General features: G+C 33.8%; 2 protein-coding genes across 4 annotated transcripts; one reads left to right on the forward strand and one right to left on the reverse strand.

Annotated features, from left to right (window-relative positions):
- Positions 1 to 1,179: 1,179 nt before the first annotated feature.
- LOC131011100 (uncharacterized) lies at positions 1,180 to 5,089 on the reverse strand. Of its 3 annotated transcripts, none has more exons than XR_009096737.1 (7): positions 4,665 to 5,089; positions 4,496 to 4,544; positions 4,309 to 4,360; positions 3,720 to 3,880; positions 2,269 to 2,379; positions 1,484 to 1,736; positions 1,180 to 1,379 (listed from the first exon to the last, which is right to left on the reverse strand). XR_009096737.1 is itself a non-coding variant. In XM_057938870.1 (7 exons), exons 1-6 carry the CDS (start codon positions 5,012 to 5,014, stop codon positions 1,527 to 1,529), a joined length of 876 nt encoding a protein of 291 aa, XP_057794853.1. In that variant the 5' UTR covers positions 5,015 to 5,087; the 3' UTR covers positions 1,180 to 1,379; positions 1,484 to 1,526. The 3 variants fall into 3 exon arrangements, 2 of the variants coding, with proteins under 2 accessions (XP_057794853.1, XP_057794854.1); XM_057938870.1 differs by having other exon boundaries at positions 1,484 to 1,679; positions 4,665 to 5,087; XM_057938871.1 differs by having other exon boundaries at positions 1,180 to 1,736.
- A 6,106-nt stretch (positions 5,090 to 11,195) lies between these two features.
- LOC131011102 (DEAD-box ATP-dependent RNA helicase 28) lies at positions 11,196 to 23,697 on the forward strand. Its single transcript, XM_057938872.1, has 19 exons — positions 11,196 to 11,643; positions 11,744 to 11,926; positions 12,019 to 12,087; positions 12,313 to 12,419; positions 13,686 to 13,767; positions 14,700 to 14,873; positions 17,607 to 17,755; positions 17,883 to 17,978; positions 18,532 to 18,634; positions 18,711 to 18,773; positions 18,874 to 18,935; positions 19,067 to 19,163; positions 21,039 to 21,157; positions 21,234 to 21,276; positions 21,775 to 21,876; positions 22,429 to 22,527; positions 22,606 to 22,680; positions 22,894 to 23,165; positions 23,403 to 23,697. The coding sequence occupies exons 1-19, from the start codon at positions 11,356 to 11,358 to the stop codon at positions 23,416 to 23,418; spliced, it is 2,199 nt and encodes a 732-aa protein (XP_057794855.1). The 5' UTR covers positions 11,196 to 11,355; the 3' UTR covers positions 23,419 to 23,697.
- Positions 23,698 to 24,783: the final 1,086 nt, after the last annotated feature.

A 24,783-nucleotide genomic window follows, 5' to 3' on the forward strand; every position in this document is an offset into this window, starting at 1 on the left:
CAACTCTAATTAAATGTGGGAAAAGTTTATATCAATCGCGCCAAAACTAACTACATCACAAAAACTACTTGAACTATGTGCACACCACAAAAACTGCAATAAGATTTATACTATTTTCTGATTGGAAATAATTAGGTGGTTTTCTGCCAATTTTGGCCATTACTACTTCGTTGCTATACGTAGCAGACCCAATTCACTCACGCAAATATATCTGTTTGATTATTCTCGTTTGATTGAATCACATAGTCAAAAATAGAAAGAAACAAAAAAACAAAATGGCAATGTACGTGTTTGGATGATAATGAAGAGTAAATTTGGACAAAAAGCTTTAACAGAAGACTATTTATATCCAACAGATTCACGACCCCTTGAATTTGGAGTTGAATGTTGACAATTACCAAATTATGAAAATTCAAAGAGATTACATTCAGCTAATGGACGTTTCCATCTCTTTCAATAAATGAGATGTTAGAAGTGTAGGGTATGTGCAATTTCACATTAGACCCATTCTTGAGAATAGAACGACAAAAGAAATTTCAATCTCTAAAATGGAGAATTACGGTATACATGTCGTAGTTCTATAGATTTTTTTTTTCCCCTAAAAAGAAGATCTATAGATTTTTCTTTCTTTCTTTCTCTGAAGTCAGCTTTCTATGATTATTGGGCCCTAATCGTCGAATTAACTTCTACTCCCTCCGTCCGCAATATCGTTTCCACATTGTGGATGGCACGGGTTTTAAGAAAAGTGGTGGATAGTAGTGGATATATAGTGAGTGGAGTTTGGGTCCCACTATTATTGTGAGTGGAAGTTTGTGGACCCTACTTCTATAAATGGAAGTGGAAACGATATCGCGGACGGACCGAAATGGCAAATGTGGAAACGATATCGCGGACGGAGGGAGTATATGATACATTGATACAAATACTTGATTGAGGCATGCACCCTGTCCTTGTCGCCTAATTAGTAGAGTGATAATTTTGTCAGATGATGAATTTAAATCCAACCAATGTCTTCTAAGTTACAGCATGTGTGAATACATTAAATGGTTGATATTGTATAAAATTTATATGATATCCATTCTATCATATAATGTTACAAATTACTATGTTAATACATATAAAATCACAAAATTTAGTTATTTGCAATTTAATGAAATATGTCCTACTTTAGCAATTAACTGGAAGTGATATAAACTCTCTTTAGTTCTGGTGCTTGTTGTGTGAATATAAGATTTCTCTACACTTTTCTCTACAATAGCGTATACAGTTCACTCTATATCGAAGTAAAATTAAATAAATAGCAATAGAGAAACAAATACCCTAGCATGCCGGCGCTTCCATTCACAAAGAAGACCTCCATTCTTGCAGTCCACCATCCACTACACAACCAACTATCTATTACCTCTTCTATCATTATTATTATATCAATAGACAAGATTATGAATGTTTTCCTTCATCACTGAAAAACTGAGAAAAATTGTACCAATAACTATAGTGATGCAGAGGCGGCAAGGCAAGCCTGCATGCTACTCATCTGGAAGTTGATCTGCAAGACCTCGCAGAAAACGAGTGAGAGACCTTCGTGCATTGGCAGCAGCCGCATCTGCTTTTCCGGTCTCTTTTAAACCAGCTTCCTGTTCTAATGCAGACTGCACTTTCCTAACCAATTGTCGAAGTTCCTAAAAATAATAAGTGCAGCACATTCTGAGTGTTCCTTTATTTTCAGTCAAATCCTTCTGTTAACAAACAAATCCAGCAAGCACTTTGTTGAAAATTTTGAAACATGAAACGTAACAAAGAATGCCGTACTTCTCCTAAATATAATTTAATAGGGAAGAACAAGGTGGAGATTGCTGATGATAAACATGGTCAGATAAATGAAGAATCTGGTTTCTAGACTATTAAAAAAGCTATTAGAAGTTTCCAGAGAAATGACTTTACAGTCAAGTCAAAGCCTTCCTTGACACACATAGGTAAAGTTTTCGACTGCTTTTGGGTGTTCTAGGAAAACATTTTGGGAGAAGAATTCGAAAATGAATGTATTGGAAAATGTGATGTGTTGAGAGAAATTATACAAGGAACTGTTAATATGTGGTTGTGTTATTAGCGATTTTCAAGTTTGCTAAAGGAATAAGAAAATCAAAAACATTATTATCCCACTTTAACATATGGAATATAACAACAATTAGAAAAGTTACCACCCAAGTAATTGAGTGGATCTGCACATACTCTTCAATTAGCACAAGCATAGTCTTTAACCAAACTGACCTGACGATCAAAGTCAACCTCTCGAAGTGAGTAAATCTCATTTGTAATGTCAATATCCTTATTAATTAGGCCATCAAACCATCTGGTTACCGCAGCCATATTTGTGAAATCCTGTGAAGCAAGGCAACTGTAGAATATAATCATCCCTTATAAACATGTGACATAAATATTACACTTATTCAAAACACGATAGTCGAGGCCATCCAGAAGTGAATAAAACTCTTTACAAATCAAGACGTGAACTGGAAATATCAGGAAACACCCATTTTGCATGAACATGCTTTACAGAAAGTGTAGCTTCTAAAATGACACTAATATGAGTTAACGTTTCAATAGAGATAGGGTTAGATTGTTTCATGGCACTAAACCAAACCCATCCAATTGTTTATAGGTCTCATCTTTGCTGTCCAACTGTGTTTTTGCTCTGTCATCCTATCCTCGCTGGGGGGAGGGATGGGTGAGAGAGACAGAGAGTAGTAGGTAAGAGGGAAATATATTTAGACACTTAAATTCAGGATTTTTTTTAGAATTTATTTTTAATTAAATAAAACTAATTGAGGGCTTGTTGCTGAAAGCCTGAAACAATAGTGTGATGATCATTGCAAACAAAACAATAGTGTGATGATCATTGCAAATGAAGAAAAAACCATTACGTATTGGCCAAATAGGTAATTTCTAACTGTTCAGTGGGTAATGACACGGCAAAATCAACCTGGTCTTAGCAACTCCACAATTTTGAGATGGGGTACCTAAGATAGAACTTATGAGCAGCCATTTTGATAAAAACTAATGGTTAGTACCCAAATGGTTACAAAATATAAGTACTCATTTGATACATATTAGTGTCAGTAAAACACTTGATACATGTGCATAGTTTAATTAAATGTTTGTGCTACAAACTCATATTCATTCAAGATCTATCACTAGAAGAAACTCTTAAATTTTAATATCAAAGAAATACCAGGGGAACAGCTGAAGAAGAGAGGTATAATGGTTTCATCGATATCAGTTAGGGAGCAAATTCTCTTTAAAAGATATTGATCAGAAGTCAGAACTGCCGACATATTAAATATGTACGTTATCTTGTCTGTAATTTTTTTCCTCTACATAATGAATGAACAATGACAAGAATCAAAATATAGCAAACAGAACTCATGAGCTTATTTGGCTATCAACTCTTTTCTAAGATTATTACACAGGTCAGTGAGAAGGCAGATATAAAAACTATGACCATTGTTTAGAACTATCTGCAGCTCAAATTTCGTTTCCTAAATAGCATAAAGATGCACAAATAATTCCACTGGGTATTATGAAAAAAATAAAAAGTTTTCTACGTGCCTCCATCTCTACATTATGATTATAAGAATCAAATGTTGTGGGATACTTTGGCTATCCACCTTTTCAAACAATTGTTATAAAGCTGACAGCAGTTGAGTCACATTGATTCATACCTCTTCTTCTTCCTCCTCTGAAACTTCCCGTTCTGCCTCTTCGTCATTGTCAATTGGCAATTCTGTACCTGATAAATCTTGAAACTTACTCTGGTCCCCATCTTTTATCGCCTGAATTAAACCATCCATTAATTCAGGCTCTACTCCCCGTAGCAGTCTTCCTACCATTTCCATCAGTTGTAATATGAGCATAAATTTACAAAATACAAGTTGAGATGAAGCAGATGAAAATATGTTCTAGTAACAGAAGTCATCTAACAGTCTTCACCCTACAAGAAACTAACACAATCTCAGCAGGGACATAATGTGGCATATGAGTAATATTCTAAATCCATTAGACCACAGACTGAACTAATTTTCAAGTATCATACTAAGCATCATTTCAACTTTCTTCCAGGAACGCTTCAGTTTTTAATCAGAAAAAAGGATATTGTCTCACTGAGAAATGAATTCAAAAGTTCCAAAGTTAATTGCTTTAAGAAAGATAGGAGTGCCATTGTGTCAATCAGGTAAACTTAATACCTCTCGTAACTAGCAAATTTGATTCTTTATCTCAAATAGACAAATTTATCTTTCACTGCTTTCTTACCTATATAATTATATTGTCTGCGCTTTCCTTCCCGAACATCACGGCCAAGTCTCTGTGACAAAAAATCAAACACGTTATCTTCATCAATACACCAAACAAATCCACTGAAAAATGTAGCAACGTAACTCAATCAGATATGTGAATTAACCGCCAATAGTACAAGAAAGAAAAGACACTAAGTCATCACCTTCACTACCATAATTGCCTCAAACACCTCTTGCTCAAGGTCAGCCACTCTGCCAAAACAGACACGAAAAAGAAGAGGATAAAACGGAAGTAAATAGAGCCAAATCCCTAGCTTCCACTATGCAAACTGAACACTTCAAATAAGTTGGGAAAAAAGATCTCGAATTCACCTGAGAATGCGCTTGATTTGAAACGGAGAGAAGTTGGCTAGGTCCATACCCCAGCGAACGGCGCGCCTAGCCTCCCGCTTTTTCTCGTTTCGGCTCTTCTTTACATCGCTACTACCATCAGATGATTCATCGTCGCTCTCATTAGCGTCGGAGAGCGGAGGAGAATCGCGCAATTTCGGAGCGCGTGCGCGGAAATGGACTTGGCGGCATGTGGTAGAGAAGAATGCGAGGAAAGAAAGAGTAGTGGTGGCGCGTGGCGGAGACGAATGGAAGCTGAGGATTTGCGAGAAGGTGGAGCAACGGTGGCGCCACCGTGGCCACTGAAAGAGCGGCCGCAGTAGGTGAGCCATTCTCCGGTGCGGTTTCACTGAATGAAATCGGGCTTTCTGTGAAATTGTGAAGCTTAGGTCCAGTTGGCTATGGGCTAATATTGGTATTATTAATAACGTGGGCCTTTTTTGTCTTTTGGGCTAATACTATGTTTAAATCACAACCTATCTCAATCTAATCTTTTAATAAAAAAAAAATATTTTTCTCCTTTTCACATTAATACATAACTTATAATTGAACAATTTTTTTATTTATTACATTATGAAATGTTGATTTGGCAAAGATTGGTCTGTCAATTTTATCACAGTTATTTATTATTCATTATTTTATCTTTTTTCTTTTTTTCTTTTTTTTTGAGAAAATTATCTTTTTTCTTTGTATTGCTGTTTGACTTCTAGTTACAACCCACAAAAATCAGTTATAAATAAACATAGCGTTATATTGTTCATATTTTAATTAGGGGTAATTTTAAACACAACCTCAAATTTCTCACTATAACTCCTTATTTTAAAAAATTATAAAAACAATTATGACTGTACTATTTTACTCTTACAGTCCTCATTTAAAATTTATAATAAATAAGTAAGTTTATTAAAATTAATTTGAAAGTATAATAGGTGCAATTATTATTATTATTATTATTATTATTATTATTATTATTATTATTATTATTATTATTATTATTATTATTATTATTATTATTATTATTAGTTCACAATATATTTTAAGCAAATTATAACTTAATTCTCATAGCTATGAATCAACTTTATATTATTAATTTATTATTATTATTATTATTATTAATATTATTATTATTATTTTACTTTAAGAAAATCTTAATTTATTTCTTTTTAAACTATAAATCATACTTTATGTTGTACATTGTTATTATTATTATTATTATTATTATTATTATTATTATTATTATTATTATTATGTACGAAAATTTGAATTTAAATTTAGAATTATAAATCATATAATTAACCTTAATAATGTTGTTTGTTGTTACTAAAAAATTTAATTAGTGAAATTTATTATAAATATTAAATTACAATTTAATTCTTATATATATAATGATAAATTATATTTATTTAATGATACAAATCCGGAATCCTAACAATTATTTTTGGTATTTCCAAACACTGGAGAATGAATCTATTAGGATTCATTTTCCACATAATCATTTTTTAGAATAACAATCACAATTCTCATTACTTTCCTGGCAAACAAACATGTCTTTAATATGTTTTTAAAAATCGTTTATGAATAATGATTTTTTTGTGGACTTTAATAATTTCCTTATCTTGCCATCTAATAGGAGAAATCTCATATCTAAGCCCCAAGACTAATCATACTTGAATTTGAGAATCCTCAATTGAATTTTTACGAATCATACTTGAATTTTAGAATCTTCAATTGAATTTTCCACTAATCATATTTGAATTTGAGAATCTCCAATCAATTTTTCACTAATTATACTTGAATTTGATAATCCCCAATTGAATTTCTACTAATCATACTTGAATTTGAGAATCTTCAATTGAATTTTCACTAATCATACTTGAAATAACAAGTGAATCATTTACTAACATTATAAACATAATTAAAATTTATACTTATATTTTGATATTCATAAAATAACAAGTGAATCATTTACTTACATCTCAAATATAAGTTTAAAACCTATACTTATAATTTGATATTCTTGAAATAACAAGTGAATCATTTACTTACATCTCAAATATAAGTATAAAATTAATACTTATATTTTTATCTTCATGAAATAACAAGTGAATCATTTACTTACATCTCAAATATGAGTTTAAAACTTATACTTATAATTTGATATTCTTGAAATACCAAGTGAATCATTTACTAACATTATAAACATAAGTTTAAAATTTATACCTTATAATTTGATATTCTTGAAATAACAAGTGAATCATTTACTTAATTACATCTCAATATAAGTTAAAAATTTATACTTATATTTTTATATTTATGAAATAACAAGTGAATCATTTAGCTACATCTCAAAATAAGTTTAAAACTTATACTTATAATTTGATATTCTTGAAATAACAAGTGAATCATTTACTAACATTATAAACATAAGTTTAAAATTTATACTTATAATTTGATATTCTTGAAATAACAAGTGAATCATTTACTTACATCTCAAATATAAGTTTAAAACTTATACTTATAATTTGATATCCTTGAAATAACAAGTGAATCATTTACTTACATCTCAAATATAAGTTTAAAATTTATACTTATATTTTGATATTCATGAAATAACAAGTGAATCATTTACTTACATTTCAAACATAAGTTTAAAACTTGTAATTATAATTTGATATTCATGAAATAACAAGTGAATTAAAATTCAAATTCAAATTTTTATTACAATAAAATTCAAATTCAATTTTTTAATTTTCAATTAGTTTCGAATGATTTCGAATGAGCAATTATAAAATCGAATAATGGCTACCGATTATACACTTTTATTATTTTATTTATAATTCCAAATTATACATAAATTATTTATAAATTAAATTTCATTCAACCTACAAACTGAATACATACATATACATATACATGTACATTTAATTATTTATATTATTATTACACAACCATAATTACAAGTGCTTAATTATGCATAGTTAAAAAAATAAGTAGTACAACATTTTCTAATAAATTAAAATTGTTGTTAACATAAACTCAAAATAATATAAATATACAATTTCAAAATATATACTATATTACAAAGGGAGTTTCCAATTCGAAATCAATTTCAAATTAATTTTCAAAATTGAGTGGCAATTTTGTAGTTATAATAAAATTGAAGGTTTATGTTTAAACTATATATTTTTCTTCTTATTTTCATTTTCTTTAACTTCTTACTCCCTCCGTCCCAATGAGAAAGTCGCCGAGAACAGGAAATACACCGCCGGCGGTTCACCCCAAGTCGAGAAATCCTCCTCAGTGTCGGGAATGTACGTTCCGCTCAGGAAGCCCTCCCAAGGGTTGCTCATCACCGCGGATTTACCAATCGGGGCCTCTTGGCGTCGATATGTGCAGATATGAACGGAGGGCGGCGATTGAACAGATGGGTCAAGGGGGTAGGCGGCCAAACCACGAATTTACCGAAATAGAGCACCAATCGATGGTGATTTACCGATCCAAGCCGGCGCCGGTACACCAAGATGCGGTACGCCGTGAGGCGCCGGCGGAACGTAGGGGGAAAGGGGGAGGCGGCGCCGGTGAGATTTAGGGTTTTCTAGGAGGAAGGAGAAGAGTCGGCAGTAGAGAGAGAGAGAGAGAGAGAGAGAGAGAGAGAGAGAGAGAGCCGAATGAGAAATGAAAATAGAGTAGGTAAAACCAAGAATTTAATAGGTTTGACTTAGTTAGTAATTTAATTATAATCAGCCCCTAATTAAGTTACTAATTATCCCCTAAAATTTACCCAATTTAGAAATGAGACAAGTTTATTGGGACAACCCAAAAAGAAAAATGGGACAAGTTTATTGGGACGGAGGGAGTATTTGTTATTACATTTCTTTCCAAAATTGTGAAACTCGATTAATTAAAAAATATTTAATATGCATATCAAATTAAAGATCACGATAAGAGCTTTAATATGATATATTTTAGGGTTAATAGCCGGAAAATACACGAACTATTTTGAGATTTGCATATTGCACACGACCTTCAAAATTAGCCCCAGAATACATAACTTTTCAATTTAATCGCAATTTGCACCCGCGTTGACTAACATTTTGATCGGTGGTGACGTGGCCGCCGGATTTTGTTGACGTGGACGATTTTCCGATATAGTAAAACGACGTCGTTTTGTCAAGCTCTTTTAAATTAAAAAATAAATAAAAAAAAGGAAAAATCCTTTTGTTTCGTCAACCACCGCGTCTCCGCCTACCTCTCTCATCACTCCAAGTCTCCAACGCCACCTTCTTCCCCAGCCAACCGCGAAAGGCGTTGCCTTAATTTCCGACGCCGAGCAACTCCACCGCCACTACTGCTCTGGCTGCTGTACTACGAACACCGCGCTCCTCCAATCGCGCCGCCGAGATTCACCACCCTCTCTTACTTCACAATTTTAAGATTTTCGGGCTAGGGCACATCAGAGTTGTGCTTGATACTATCACCATCGGACCCCCAAATCAGAATTGCAGGGGGGAGAGAGGCTGAGGTGGGCGCCGGTCTGCTGCTGCGTCGACGTCGGAGTTGTAGGCGGGGGGAGTAGGGGTTAGGGTTTCTTCCGATGGAGAGGCAAATGCTCGAAGGGGCGTTGGAGATTTCTTTGATTTTGATGTTTGATTTCTTCGATTCAAAGGGATGGTGGTGGTGGTTATTTGGAAATCTGGAGATCTGGAGATCTGTGGCGGTGGTTATGGTGGAGGTGAGGCGGCGCAACAACTTCTCCGACGCAATCCCCATCTTCCTCTCGCCCCGTCTCGCCGTCGTCGATCTCTCCTCCAACTCGCTAGCGACTCCATCGCCCCGTGTTGCTCAGCCTTTGAATCGGAAGGGGAGGCCGGTGATGGCTCGCCGAATTCTGGAAATGGTGACGGCGGCGTGGCGGACCGCCCAGAGCAGGAAGGTCGCCGGAAAACAAGGATTTTTTTTTAATTCTTTAAAATATCAAAACGACGTCGTTTTTCCCACGTGACTTGCCAGCGTGTAAAAAAAGCCACGTGACTGTCCATGTCATCGTCGGTCAAACTTAAGAGTTGCCGAAATTTTTGCCGTGTGCAAATTGCGATTAAATTGAAAAGTCATGTATTATGGGGCTAATTTTGAAGGTGATGTGCAATATGCAAATCACAAAATAGTTCGTGTATTTTCCGGCTATTAACCCTATATTTTATATAAATATTTGATTTAAAATGTAAAAATTAAATTTGTTTAAATATTAAAGTTTTATAAATTTCTCTATCCTCTCTCATCTTTTTTGAATGAACATATTTTTAATTCTTTTTAATTAGTATTTTATTTTTAATTTTTTTAACTTATTTTTTTTTGTTTTTGTTTTCCATAATATCAAATTTTATAATTGTGAAATCTTTTTTATTTTTTCAATATTCAATTCAAATATATTCAATTAAAATTAATTTTCTTATTATATTTATAAGTATAATAATTGAATTAGTATTTATTTTATATAAATAAAAAAAATATTTTTCCATGCATTGCACGTAGGGGTGTAATCGAGCCGAATAGTGTCTTGTTCAAGCTTGGCTCGTTTAGCTAATCGAGCTGTTTGATTAATTATCGATCGAGCTTTAATCGAGTCGAATACAGTGCCGAGCCTAATCGAGCTTTTTAAATTTAAATATTTATTTAAAATTTTAGTTATTTTCCTAATACATAAGTTAATTTTCAAATATATAAGTTATTTTATTCACAAAAATATAATATATTTACCATTTTCTTGTAAATAAATGATACTCCCTCCGTCCCCAAAATAAGTTACTCTTTGGGGACGGCACGGGTTTTAAGAAAAAATAGTAAAGTGTATTGATAGTGGAGAAAAATATATTATAATTAGTATTGAGAGTGGTGAAAAGGTAAAAAAATGTTATAATTAGTATTGGGAATGATGAAAAAGTGAAAAGTAAGAATAAATAAAGTATTATTAGTGGTGGGGTAGTTGTCCAAAAATAGAAAGAAAGAAAGATGAACTTATTTGGGGACGTCCCAAAAAGGAAAAAGAGGAACTTATTTTAGGGACGGATGGAGTATTAATTAGATACTTAATCCAAATATTACTACATATAGTATAAAATATAGTAAGACATTTAATGAATAATCTTATGTTTTTAAGATAAATCACTTCACGAGCTTGTTCACGAGCTAACGAGCCGAGCATCGTCATGCTCAAGCTTGGCTTGTTTAGCTAAACGAGCTGTTCATTAAATTATCGAACGAGCTTTTATCGAGTCGAACGTCGAATAACTCACGAGTAGCTTGGCTCGTTTACAGCCCTAATTGCACGCGATGCAAATGCTAGTATATTATAAAAATTAATTGAAAAAATAAATTATTAACAAAATCTGACATTGAAAATCGTGGCTCGCCATGGTTCACTTTACAACTGCTTATTATCCTATTAAATAAAAATAAAAAATAATTATAAAATCACTTTACACTAAAGGGCCTCATGTATTAACATTTCATGTCGGATGAACCTTTGCCCTATAATGGACCTCTTGTTTTAAACTAACAAACCGCCTACTTGTTTCTGTGATGAGTACGGTACGGCCCAACAATCATATATTTTCATAAACCCTTACCACTGCAAATTCCTAAACCCTTCATCCAATATCCACGCTCGCCTCCAATGGAGAAATTCGTCTTCGAACCGCCCAGCGATGAGGAAATCGACCATAACATTGAGACCGAGTCCGAAGAAGAAGCTGAAGATTCCGACAACGAAGAAATAGTACGGAAAAACAAGAAAACCTTGCCTTGGGACTTCTCCTCCTACACTGAATCGATCGCCGACGAGCACGCGAGGCGGAGAACCACTTCGGTGGACTACAAAATTAGTAAAGCTCTCGAGCGCCGCCCGATCGCCGCAGGATATGATGATTCCGAGGAGCGTTCGGATTCCGAAATCGAGATCCAAGTAATGCTTGCATGTTGTTGATGTTGAGCTAGAATTGGAACTGTGAGGCTGTGGTGGAATTGTTAACTGATTGAGTTTCGTGGTTGGTTCTCTGGTACAGGAGGGTTATAGGTCTGAGGAGGAGGACGCCGTGCCAACGACAAGTGGAAATGATGCAAAGGCGTTCTTTTCGAACCTGGATGGTGTGTTGTTCAAGGCTAACTCGTTTCTGGACCTTCATCTCTCGAGGCCATTGCTTCGGGCGTGTGAAGCTTTGGAATATAGTAAGCCCACTCCCATTCAGGTATTCAAATGGCAATGTCCTTTAATTTTAGTTACTTGGTTTCATGTCATCAGTCAATTTCGTTAATGGATGATTTGTTCTTTTTGTTGCAGGCTGCGTGTATACCTTTGGCCTTAAATGGACGTGATATATGCGCGAGTGCTATTACTGGATCCGGGAAGGTATTTCTAGTTTGTATTGCACGATAACTACAATTTGAATTTGATCTGTTTTTCTCTTGAATCGACTCACTTACTGAAATGATGGCACACTGGAGTCCTATGTCTCATTTTTAGCTTCTATTGCTTACTTTTGTGTCAATTTTCAGTGAAGAACATATTCTGAAATAGAAGTGTGTACTTTTTGGGATGCATGGATTGATGAATTTATTTTGTAATCATATTCAGACAGCTGCTTTTGCTTTACCAACCTTGGAGAGGCTTTTGTACCGGCCAAAAAATAGGCCAGCTGTTAGAGTTCTAATTCTTTCACCTACAAGGGAGTTGGCTGCTCAGTAAGTTCTGCTTCAAGTGGAGTATTTTAGATTTATACTATTTTTTTCAGTTTAGCTCAGTTTCTATGCCATTATCATGATGAATAAGTTTGCAACCTATTTGCATTCTGTGCTCTTCAATATGTAAGATCTTTATTATATTATTTTATGTCTTATTTCACTGCCTGTAAACTGAACAAGTAAGAGCCATGTATCTTCTTTTACTTGTTTAAAAAATTTATGATGATTGTCAGATTGTGGACCTAGATATTAATAAAACCTATTCTTTTGAATGCTTAGAATGATTGTGGACCTCAATTCACTTCTGTTTTTGAGCTGTAATATCCCCACTATTTCTCAATAGGACGTATAAGATGTTATCATGTGCAGTTTAAACATCATCTGGTCAAACTTTAATACTATATGTTATCTATATCGACACTGTAATTTTGTCTTTCCATTTTGTATTCATTATTTTAAAGAACTCATTTGACTTGCATTTGCATATATTCTAATTTCTAGCAAGAATTATATCTTCCTGTCTAGATGTTGTGTTGGATATTTGATTATGGTGGACATGATTAGCTATCATCTCCATTATGTTTGGTTTTAGTCTATAAGCAAACATTTGAGTGCATGAATAATTGACTTGCACTAATAGGAGAGTTTCTGAAAGTTAATGGAAAACGTGAGGCCTATTCAAATAAAGATTTATGATCTGGAATGCTGAAGCAATTTGAGAGGTTAATGATGTTAGACCTTGCTATAAATCAATTTATCATTATTCTACATTAGGCCGGTATGTTTCAGTTTTAGAAGGTCTTGCCCAGCATAGATGAATGACTGAGAAGTAACCACAACATGTACAAATGAATGGTAACAAATGAAAACTATTTCTTCTTGTAAGATCTCAGCAGACCAGTATGAGTAACGTGCCATGTAATGGTTACAGTTGTCTAGAACTTGAACTTCAGTCTCACTGAAGTGAAGTAGGGAAAGGACTTGTATGAATTATCATGTTGGTTATACCATTTTTTTCTCTCTTGGGAATTTAGTTTACTTTATCCTAAAGTACCGAAAACTATTGTTTTGCTTGAGTTCAATTAATTGTGCCACGTGCTCAACTCATGTACTCCATTGCATTTGCAATCCTTGGTGCTGCCTTTATTTTTGGAACTATCACTAACAATTTTAATTTAATATACATTTGATTCTCTTTGTTTCTTTTTATCCTAGCTTTTTTGACAAATTGTAGTTTTTGACTTGGTATATGACTTAATTTTTCAGGATTGGTAGTATGATCAAGCAACTTGCTCAGTTTACACCGAACATCAGATGTTGTGTGATTGTTGGTGGTGATTCAACAAAGGTATGCTTGCTGCAATCTTTTTTTTCTTTTGTCAAGTTTAACCTGTTCAGCCTGGTGTATAAAATAAAGATAAAGAACTAAACCTGTTTCTCCCCCCCGGGTAGACATGAGATTTAACATGAGTGTGCACTTATGAATGACATTTTTATGTGTACAACTCATGTAGATTGCAATGTCTGCATAATGTCGTGGAATTATAACCCTTGCAAACTGTGTTTGGAATTACCGCCATCTTGAGAGTGAATAGCTAGCCTATGTATTATGCAATTAACCTCTACATATTAGTCCCTTTCTCATAAGCTGCAGTTAGGGTTCTCACAGAGATAGTTGAACATGAACAGAGTTAACAGCGTATGTATGAGAAAATATTAATGTTGCTATTGAGAATTATGGCCTTTTATAGAGTAAGGAGGAGAGGAGTGTAATTTTTTTTTCATGGTCCTTGTTTGCCTGAAGGGGAAGTACTGAAAGAGGCATACACTAGTTATACCCATAAAGTCACCCCTACCCTTATCCCTTATTCCCTTATCCTTGCTCTATGACAGAAGAATTGCATAAAAATTACAGTATAAGTTAAATTGGTGTAAGAATAGAAGAATATCATCAAAAATCTTGTGAATTTGTGTGTAGCATACAGTTTCGGAAAGAGAGAGACCCTACCTGTTGGAGTTTGTTCCCCTATCTCAATGGGGTGATAGAACGAACAAAGAGGTCTCTCAAACTATGAACGGAAGTATGAGTTGATACAGGGTGCGCTTGTAGTTGAGGATGATAGGTTATCGCTTGATATGTGTCAGATGATTGTTGAATCTGGTTGCTAGATTCTAAGTTTGATAGTAGTGTAAAATGTATTCTTTTTCAGCAGTTAGCGATATGGTTTATTTGTTTTTCCACTACTTATATTTGTTTTAACAAATAATGAATGATCTTAGGCGCAAGAAGCAGCTTTAAGAACATTGCCGGATATAGTTGTTGCTACTCCAGGACGTATGATAGATCACCTGCGTAACTCTATGTCGGTACATCTGGATGAGCTTGCAGTTTTGATTCTTGATGAAGCTGATCGGCTTCTTGAGGAAGGATTTAGCCCTGAAATTAATGAACTGGTACATTTCCCATACTTATTTCTTCATGTAAAAGTAATTCATAGTTCTGTTCTGTTTAGGACTGAGCATAGGAGACACATTCTGGGGATGGTTTCTTGATTATGAACACCTTGTGTTGCAAAGAGGAAAAACCCTGGAGTTTGATGGATTATTTCTAATTGATTTCTTTGGTCTTTTGGTTACTACTGTTGCCAAAAACCAAATACTGGATTGAAGATTTTATTTGTGAAGGTGTTGCATGTAGTTTAATTTTGAGAAGGAAGCAATAAAATATTACAAGAAAGTACTTCCTTTATGGGCATTTAGTTGTAAGAGAAAAACTTAGGATTGCTCTGTAACACCCTAATTTTTAACAAACTAGAAAATGAGTACAATTTAATAAGTAAAACTTAACCATAAAAGTTTTAACAATTTATAACCAACTTGGTTAACTTTAACAAATGTACTGCTTAAATTGAACAATCCCTTAAAAGAAATAATCATAATTTAGGAAAATCTTACTAGGTGATACTAATTTAAACATAAACTCCATTGAAATTAAAAAAATTTATAACCAAGATATAAAACTTTTCGCACTAGTTATTCTCGGCTCCTAGGACTGCTTCGACTCTTGAATCTGCAATACTGAAATGAAAAGAGAGTGGGCATATTGTAAATATACTCAGTGAGGAACAATGCAAATATCCACATACATTTAAATATGCTAATAAAATCATGTTGTCATACACCTATACTGAAATCTGAGTTTGCAGAAACTGAAGCCCCTGAAACTGAACATGTACCTGAACATGATAAACTGGATATGTATCTGGACATGTAACTGAATCTATAACATGTAATCTGAACATGTAAACTGAACATGTATCTAGACATGTAATTGAATCTGTCACATGTATCTGAATATGTAATTGAGCAGGTATAATCAAACATGAATTAAAAACATATACAAACATGCATGGATATAACAACAAGCATAAATTTCTCACCTTCAACTCGTCTTGAATTATCTTGATGAATGAAGATTCGAAATAACTAAATGCCTTTAACTCCAACGTTGAACCAAATAGCCACCAAAAACCCCTCTGGCTTTAATGGAAAAGGGAATAATTTTTTTTACCTAAAGCTATATATGTGTGTCTTTCCTTGTACTTGTAGTAGGAATTGGGTCCCTATTTATACTAGTTCGGGGAGGAATTTGATGAACATGAACATGAAGATAACTTTGAACAATAAGGCTAATGATGAATGGATTAACTTGATATACTTCCATGACTCACATTTACATTAGAAGTTTGAAAACATGAATCTACATGTACCACAAGAAAGAATAAAATAATTAAATATACCAAATTTCATCTTTTAAAACTCTTAATAAATTTTTGTTTGAAATAACATAATCTGATTTTATTATTTTAATAAATTTCTAAGTATTCCTATTTTTGCACAAGAATTTAAGGCCGAAAAGTTCCCCTTTTTTTATTATTATCTTTGAGAAAAAAAAATGTTCGGCTAGAAATCGGGGTGTTACAGCTTCTATTGTCTGTCTTTGGTTCTTACATTAGTTTTAGTGATAAAGAAAGTTCTTGTGTATCCACTAAAAGTAAAGGATACTTCTCCTTGTGTGAAATGGTTGTCTTCAGTGAACACAAATAAAGTAAAATAATCTGCTGAATGTTTTAATGCATAATGGTTCTGAATACTAACACCCCTTTGAACTCTTATCCTCAACAGATCTTTTAATGCTGCTCCATATCTAGAGGGATTGTGGCTGAGTTTTAAAAGCTCTCTGTAACAGCGTATAAAATGTTTTAGAGCTTATAAGTTCCTTCAAGTATTTGAAAACTACTTTATTAGAATATCATAAGTGTTCCCAAAATAAGATGCTAGGAACTTCTAAGCTTTTTTGAAGAAAGTAAGTGGTCTCCAACTTTTAATGAAAAAATTTCTTATTTGTCAAAACTCGTTTATGTAGACCTGGTACTTGCAGTTTTACAGTTATTAACATCTTACTCAATCATCTTAAGATTCCGACTGTTGAAATATGATTTAAAATCTTATAAGCTCCAAAAACATCTTCTAAGGTATAGCAGCTTGTAAGCTCCTTCAGATAAGTTGATAAATTGCATCCTCCTGCAAAGAAATTGCGACATCATTGCTTGTTTGTAACCTAACTTTTTGGACATTTTATGTTTACTTTACAATTGCCGATGTCCTACCTAATGTCACCTTCTGGAATTGTGCGTGGCCAACTATCCGTTGGATCAACATATGTAGGGGACCTGTTGCCAATGCGAGTGCTGCAAACCATAAATCAATTTTTGAAGTGTGTATGTTTTCAGATGGCTATTCTAGCCATTAGATGAAAAGAAAGAAAGATAGACCAATAGAACTGTCACATCATTCTTCAGGTTTAAGCCGAGAAGCCAAATCAATTGCTTCCCCCTCTGAAAATTCAATATGTAAATTATGTATAATTGCAAATGAAGTACTCATTTCGTTGGTATTTCAGGGCTTTGAAAGTGTGAATTTTCACAGAAACAGAGTACTTGAATGCTTCTCTACTTATAAGTTATTTTCATCCTTGTTTCTTTAAGCTGCTCTTTTATGTTCTTCATTTTTTGCTTTTCTAAGGCCAATTTAAAGTTTTTAACTGTCAAGTATTTTATGCAGAATTTGCAGTTCTGTTCTGAACTTATTTTATAGATCACTTGATTACTTGTTACTGCCATTCAGGTAAAATTATGTCCTAAAAGGAGACAGACCATGTTATTTTCAGCAACTATGACTGAGAAAGTTGATGAGCTTATCAAGCTTTCCTTGAATAATCCTATACGCCTGGCAGCTGATCCAACAGCAAAGCGGCCACCTGGGCTAACTGAAGAGTGGGTCATTAGTAGTTCTACTTAAATTTTGTGGTTCTTTCATAAAGACCTTTGGAGGCTGTTTAAAGTTCTGGTTTTCTTTCTTCCCCTTGTATAAACTGTCTAACAAAACTGTATCTCTATGCAGGGTGGTTCGCATACGCCGAATGCTTGAAGGAAATCCAGAAGCAGTTCTTCTTTACTTATGCTCCCAGACCTTTACTTCTAGAGTGATTATTTTCAGGTTTTCATCTCAAATGCCAATATTTTGTGGGTGATAATCTTGTTTTCAGTTTGCTGTCTTTGAGTTTTTATCAGCTGTAATGTCTGATGAAATGCCACTCTACAATGAGGGATCAATTTGCTTAGATAAAAAGTGAACTAGTTGGAATATTTAATTCATTTTCAATCAGTAAATCAGATCTTAAATCCTATTCCAAGGCTCCCTGGTAGATATAATCTAATCGTAAAGAAAAATGAGCGGGGTGAAATCTTCAACTGCGGAGATTTTCGACAAAGAAGGCTTAAGACATTTCAAATAATTGGCCTTTACCTTTTGCATCTGCTGACAAGGAAAGCAGAATGCATTTCTTTCTTGATCTTAGTGTTATATATATATATATTGTTTTTTTACTTGAGCAACTCACGATTGCAGATGGAAAGGCCTGTGAATTATAAGATGAAAGCTGGGCCAGGGTTCCTATTAATATGCCATTAATATGCCATATGTACTATGTAGTGATGACCTAAGAAATCTTCTTTGATGAAACCTATGACATTTTATATACTATTTTCAGTGGTACCAAGAAGGCAGCTCATAGATTAAAAATTCTATTTGGGTTAGCTGGCTTGAAAGCAGCTGAGCTTCATGGAGACCTCACCCAAGCCCAGCGTTTGAATGTAAGTACCTCTGAGCAATATTTTATATTGTTGTGTTTGTACTCATATATTGATGCTTTTACTCATTCATTTGTAGGCCTTGGATGTTTTCGGGAAGCAGCAAGTGGACTTTCTAATTGCAACAGATGTTGCTGCTCGTGTAAGTATAAGATGTAACCCAAATAGCTGTGCTAAAACTATTGTCCAGAGATTTAAAAGATTGTGATCGTTGAGGCTCTTTGTTCATTACTTGTTTGCAGGGTCTTGATATTACTGGTGTTCGTACAGTCATTAATTTTGCATGTCCACGTGATATTACAAGGTAACGGTTGATTTCCTGTGATTGGTTTGAAGATTTATTAACTAGTTATGTAGCTCTCGGTTTATTAATTATATAGCTCTCAATTTAGAATTGATTTTTCAAGTCTAGGTTCTTATTTTTCTCGTCTGCAGTTACGTCCATCGAGTGGGTCGCACTGCCAGAGGTGGTAAAGTAGGATATGCTGTTACCTTTGTTACTGATGAAGATCGGTCTCTCCTACGCACTATCGTAAGGAGCACCCAAATTGGGATTTTGTCTCATTTTACTTGTTCTAGGTTGTTTAGTTTGAGAACCTTGAGAAATTTTGTTTCTAGTCAGAATTGGGATGTGTGTTACCATTATTTGAAAAAACTACATCGGGAACCGAGGCGTTTTCTTATAGCACCATGAGGCGTAGGAATCAATTCAAACCGAGGTGTAGGAACCGATGAGGCGTAAGCCTTTAAAAAAATTATATGTTCATAAATATAATAGGTTCATAATACCATAAGTGAAAAGCTATATCTAAATACCAATTAAACAGTGATAAATCTATATAATAGGTTCATAACACCAAAACTATATCTAATATTCTAACTTAATTATCATCGTATCTGTAGTTTCTACGTTACAACCTTACAACTTACGTGTATTAACTATTAAATAGACTCCAAATTTTAGGGCTTTACTCCAAAAAAAGAAGCCCATGAGTAATTAAGTTACAATTTACAAAGCTGATTCAAATTGGGCTGAAAAGTTCAGATTTTAATTGAGGCTTAAGGTTCGACTGAACTGGTTCTTTGCTCCACCTCCGTTCGCCTCAGTTCATTGAGGCGCTCATTTTTGTTAATTCAACCGAGGTGCCACCTCAGGTGCGATTTCCGGCAGAACGGACCTAAGGCGCGCCTCGGTTCCTACGTTCCAAGTGATTTTCAAAACAGTGTGTTACAGTTTTAAACATGTATGTGGTAAGATGTTTCTTAACTGGGCTCTTGTGTGCAAATATTTTTTTGAGGATGATGTTTCCCATTTAAATCAAGATTCTTGATGCTGTAATAATTTGCTAACACTGTGGATGTACAATTTAATCATGTATGAGTTATGCAATCATAAAATATTTGTACCCAACTTGTCTTTTTGCAGGGAACTTCAAATGATGTAATTAGGGCTCCAAGACATTTATATCAAATGATCTTAACCTTGAGGTCGAATATAGTAGATAGAACAATTTGTTTTATCATTAACTAAAAGTATTCATGTTATCTAGGATATATTATAGTTGGAACTAGTTAGATTGATTAATAGTTATCGGTAAGAATAGCATTACACTGAGCTGACCACCCAATGCATATTCTAGCAAGTGCTGACCTTTTGTTTTAGTTTGTGATACATTTTAAATTGGTAATCTTCTTTACGATTTTATCAATTTAGGTTCTTGGAATATTTAAGTTTAATTTGCCTTGAAAAAATTTATTGTAGAATCATTGCCCCATTTCACTCTATCCTGAATATGTATCAGTTCATTGCCACCCGAAGCTATTTTTTCACCGTACGTGTACGTTCTTTTGTTTTGATTTGTATGCTTTTATATGTTATTGTTGTTTACATGCTTTTTACATCATATATGATCTCTATCTGAATAAATTGTTCTCTGTTCATTCTACTTTACCTTCTGCAACTGTTTCTCCACCTTTTGTGCTATCATATTCTGTGTTAGGGGTGCTTAGAATGTGTTAGTGCAGATACTTCACCATTTGCAATTTTGAACTTTTGAGGATAAATTGTGCACACCAAAATAGCCTGTAAAGATGCCTCTTTTACCTCCCTTGTCATCAATGTGCTTGTTTAATGTTTCAAAATGAACTAATGAGTAAATAATCTTCAGTGCTATGCTGCAAACAAGTTGCACCCAGTAAATATATTAATATATCATGTAATTTTGTACCTTACATTTCTTCAGCAGTCACCTACTATATGCATTATGTTTTTGCACACTTTTAGCCATGTCGATTCTTTACCCTTTTCTAAATGTTGTTGTTGGATTAACTTTTTCTGTGTTGAGATTCTTGAAACATTTAAAGTAACTTACTAAGAGAATGGTGTTTTTTACCTGTGCTATGATAGCTTAAACAAGTTGGTTCGAGGATGAGGAACCGAATTGTATCTGAACAATCAATACGGAAGTGGTCTGAAATAATTGAGCAAATGGAAGATCAAGTATCATCAATTATTCAAGAAGAGAAGTAATTGATTAATCTTGCCGCCTTATCCTACAAATGGAACATGGTATTCACCACGACTTGTCCTTAATTTTTGCAGGGAAGAGATGGCACTAAGAAAAGCTGAAATGGAGGCTACAAAGGTTATTGTTTTAACTTTTATGGCTTTTGTTTGGTTTTCAATAGTTTGTAGCTTCTTTTGGTGCTACAAATATTTAATCCATCTAGGTTATCAAAAATAGAAACCTTAGCCCAGAAAAGCATTCTGTTATCTGTAGGTGAGAATTTACTCTCTTAACACACAAATTCCACCCTATTATGCCAGTGGGTGTGGATTTTGTGAGAGAAGAATATTTAAAATTAAAAAAGAATTCAAATCGTTCATTTTTCTGCATGGAAAAAAAGGAAAAAAATGATGAAATTGAACAGGGCAGATCATTTTAATTCCAGCATTACAAGTGAGCTTTTATGCTTAGGCACACAGACGAGCCACAGTCAAACATGATATTACAAATTTGACAGAAGAAACTGAACAACATTGAACATAACAACAAACAGTATTATACATATTAAATACTAGTGGAAGTCAGTCGTAATACCTATTCCAAAATTGAAAGGCATGTGTTCCTCTTGACTTGTAGGCAGAAAATATGATCGCACACAGAGATGAAATTTATTCACGCCCTAAAAGAACGTGGTTTGCTACTGAAAAGGAAAAGAAACTTGTTGCTAAGGCATCGAAGGTATGTTTCTGTTGTCTGTAATTTATGTTGCAAGACTCGTGAAGATTGTGGTTTTGCAAGGTTATGTCAACTAATTTAGCTGGTTGATAGCTAGTTAGTATCTATGTGTCGTCTTTCTCTCTTAACATTATAGTGATTCAAAATGGGTCTTATAAGATAGGCTCCTTTAATTGAGGTAGCTGCCCGAAGCTCTTTATTAATTTATTTATTCTGTCATTGTGAAAAATTTAATTGGCAGTCTCTTGCCTTATCGAGTCCCTTTTTTCCTTTTATTTCTACATCTAGATTCATTTCCGTTATATGTTTTGGATCTTTTCTACATTTTAATGCATTCATTACAACCTAATGGATGACCTGATGGTGATTTGTCAGTAATAATCGAATGAAGTAATAATCTTATGGTTAAAGTGTGCTATCCATGGGCGTCTGTACAGTTTTTTTTTTTTTTTTTTTGAGGTCTGTGTCTGTACAGTATTGATAATGTCTTTTTACAATTTCTGTTGGTTACATCACTAGCTAACTATTTAAGTGGCATCTATAATGATTTACTAGGAAGCTTTGGATAAGGGAAAAGGTTCTGGACGTAACACAATTAGTGCAGAAGAAGCAGAGGAGTTGAAGATGAAGGAAAAGAGAAAGCGAGAGCACGAGGTTCTTAGCATACCATACTTGTAATCTGATCTTATTGTCTGAGAAAATTGATTTATCTAGAGCTAATTTTTCTGGCAGAAAAACTTGCCAAGGAAAAAGCGAAGGAAATTGGAAGCGGCTAGAGAGATGTTAGAAGATGAGGATGATGTCAAGGTATATTTTAATTTTCCTTCTGTTGTATGATTGTGGTCTTTGTTGATATAATTTTTGGATAAGATTTACATTGTGCTGTGTGAATTATCTGTTTCACATGACTTAGCCTTTATATTACTTATAATTTTTCTATGAATTTGGAGATCCTAAAGTTTCAGTAAAGTCCATATTACTTAACAACGGTCTCATACAAGCAATATCTGAAATGACCAGGGTGGAGAGAAAAAAGATAAAGGGAAAAATGGTATTTCTCTTGTTGATGTGGCATATCGAAGAGCAAAAGCAGTCAAGGCTGCAACAAAGGCTGTTGATGCTGGCAAGATTGTGAAAAAACACATTAAAAATCCCAAGCATCCTTCACAAACAACTAAATCGAGAACAGATGAAATGCAAGAACTTTTCCAGGATGACATGAGTGAGAAAAGGCAGAAAAGAACCCTAAAAGGTGGTGCGAAGAAGAAGTCCTCATTCAAGAGCAAGTCACGGTAATAAATATCATTTGACATGTTGTTTACTTGTGTAAATTTCTGTTATTTGGAGTCAGCAGGTAGCATATGGCAAAGCTGCCCAGTTTATTTATTTGTGAAATGGCTGTTCTTCCCCTCATAATGTTATTCAATTGCATTTGAGATTTGTACTCTTATTCACATTCATAAACTCAGCATTTTTGTATCTGTACTGATTTACATTTGAAATATCATTCTGATTCTGCTACTCTGCAGGTACAAGCGCCGGTAGGTTATAAGCGTTCAGAGGCTTAGGATATTGGAATCTTACCCATCTATGGCATTTGAATACGGTACCGTCAAATTGATGTTACTTCTGAAGTGATATTGCTGTTGTTATATCAAATTTTGAGTATATTTATATTTTCAAATTATAATACTTTAGTCCCTTATTCTACTGACGAATACAGTACTGAAAGTTCATTTCCTTGTAGTCTTTTTTTATATCCAAGGTTTAACTGGAATATTTGCATTTGAGAAATTTTTATAAATAGAATCTGCATTTTTGAGATTTTTTAGGAGAACCATTTATGAGAAATTTAAGTAATTGTCTCTGTCGATTTTGAGGTATAAAGCTTGCAAAGGTTTCGGGCCAAAATGTGCACACGATCAAATGTGTCGGTATGAGATCATGTCTTGTGAAATGCGTGCCTCTAAATATTTAAAATATTATCATTGGGAAATAGTAAAATGGTTGTAACAATAACTTTATATACTAGTTTATTATGAAAAATGTTACTTGGTAACTCATGTGCTTATGATGCAATTTTTTTTTTGGTTGGTTAGATATTTCTTAACAGGATCAATAATGTTTATATATTTTGTCTAGGTTGTTTAAAAAAATTTAGTATTTGAAAAATTACTACGATTAAATTGTGTAACATTTAAGAGTAATGTTAATAGAAATCTTGATAATATTCAAGTTAACAAGCAAGAGAAAATAAAGAAAATGCAGGATAAATTTCACGATTACATAAATACAATTTGTGAGTGCTTCATACAAAATATCTATCTACGAATTGCACCTAAAATGTTTATTCAGCACAGAAATTTTGGTTGGATAATAAAAGGTTAAACGATCAGAAAAACCTGCTATGCTCTAGTGATGCTTTGGTTTTCGATAATTGCTTCTGCCATCTCATCAATATGTAATAGTACTCCCTCCGGCCCTTAAAATTAGGCATTTTTTTTTGTGCGCCCCCAAATATATTACTTTCTATTTTTAGATACCACGCCACACATAATTTGATAATTTAATTTTAATGTGACCTTTTCTCCACTGACCACTGTCAATACACTCAATGTGAGATGTTTTTTCTACAATCAATACATCTTATCCATTATAAATACCCTCAACAATTTTCTCAACAATTTTTTATTAAAATCTGCGCCAAAAGATTCCATGCATAAATATAGAGGACGGAGGGAGTAGCCTTTACAGATTGGTTACCTAAGACTTCTCCATCAAAATAAGACTCGAAACAATCGTTTCACATTTATAGCAAGAAAATGACGATAGGTTGCGGTGAATGTTATCTCTGTGAAATAACGATTTCGAACTGTACGTATGAAGAAACTATCTTGCAGCTTTTATAGA

The sequence above is a fragment of the Salvia miltiorrhiza genome, chromosome 2, assembly GCF_028751815.1.
Source record: "Salvia miltiorrhiza cultivar Shanhuang (shh) chromosome 2, IMPLAD_Smil_shh, whole genome shotgun sequence".
Lineage (NCBI taxonomy): Eukaryota > Viridiplantae > Streptophyta > Magnoliopsida > Lamiales > Lamiaceae > Salvia > Salvia miltiorrhiza.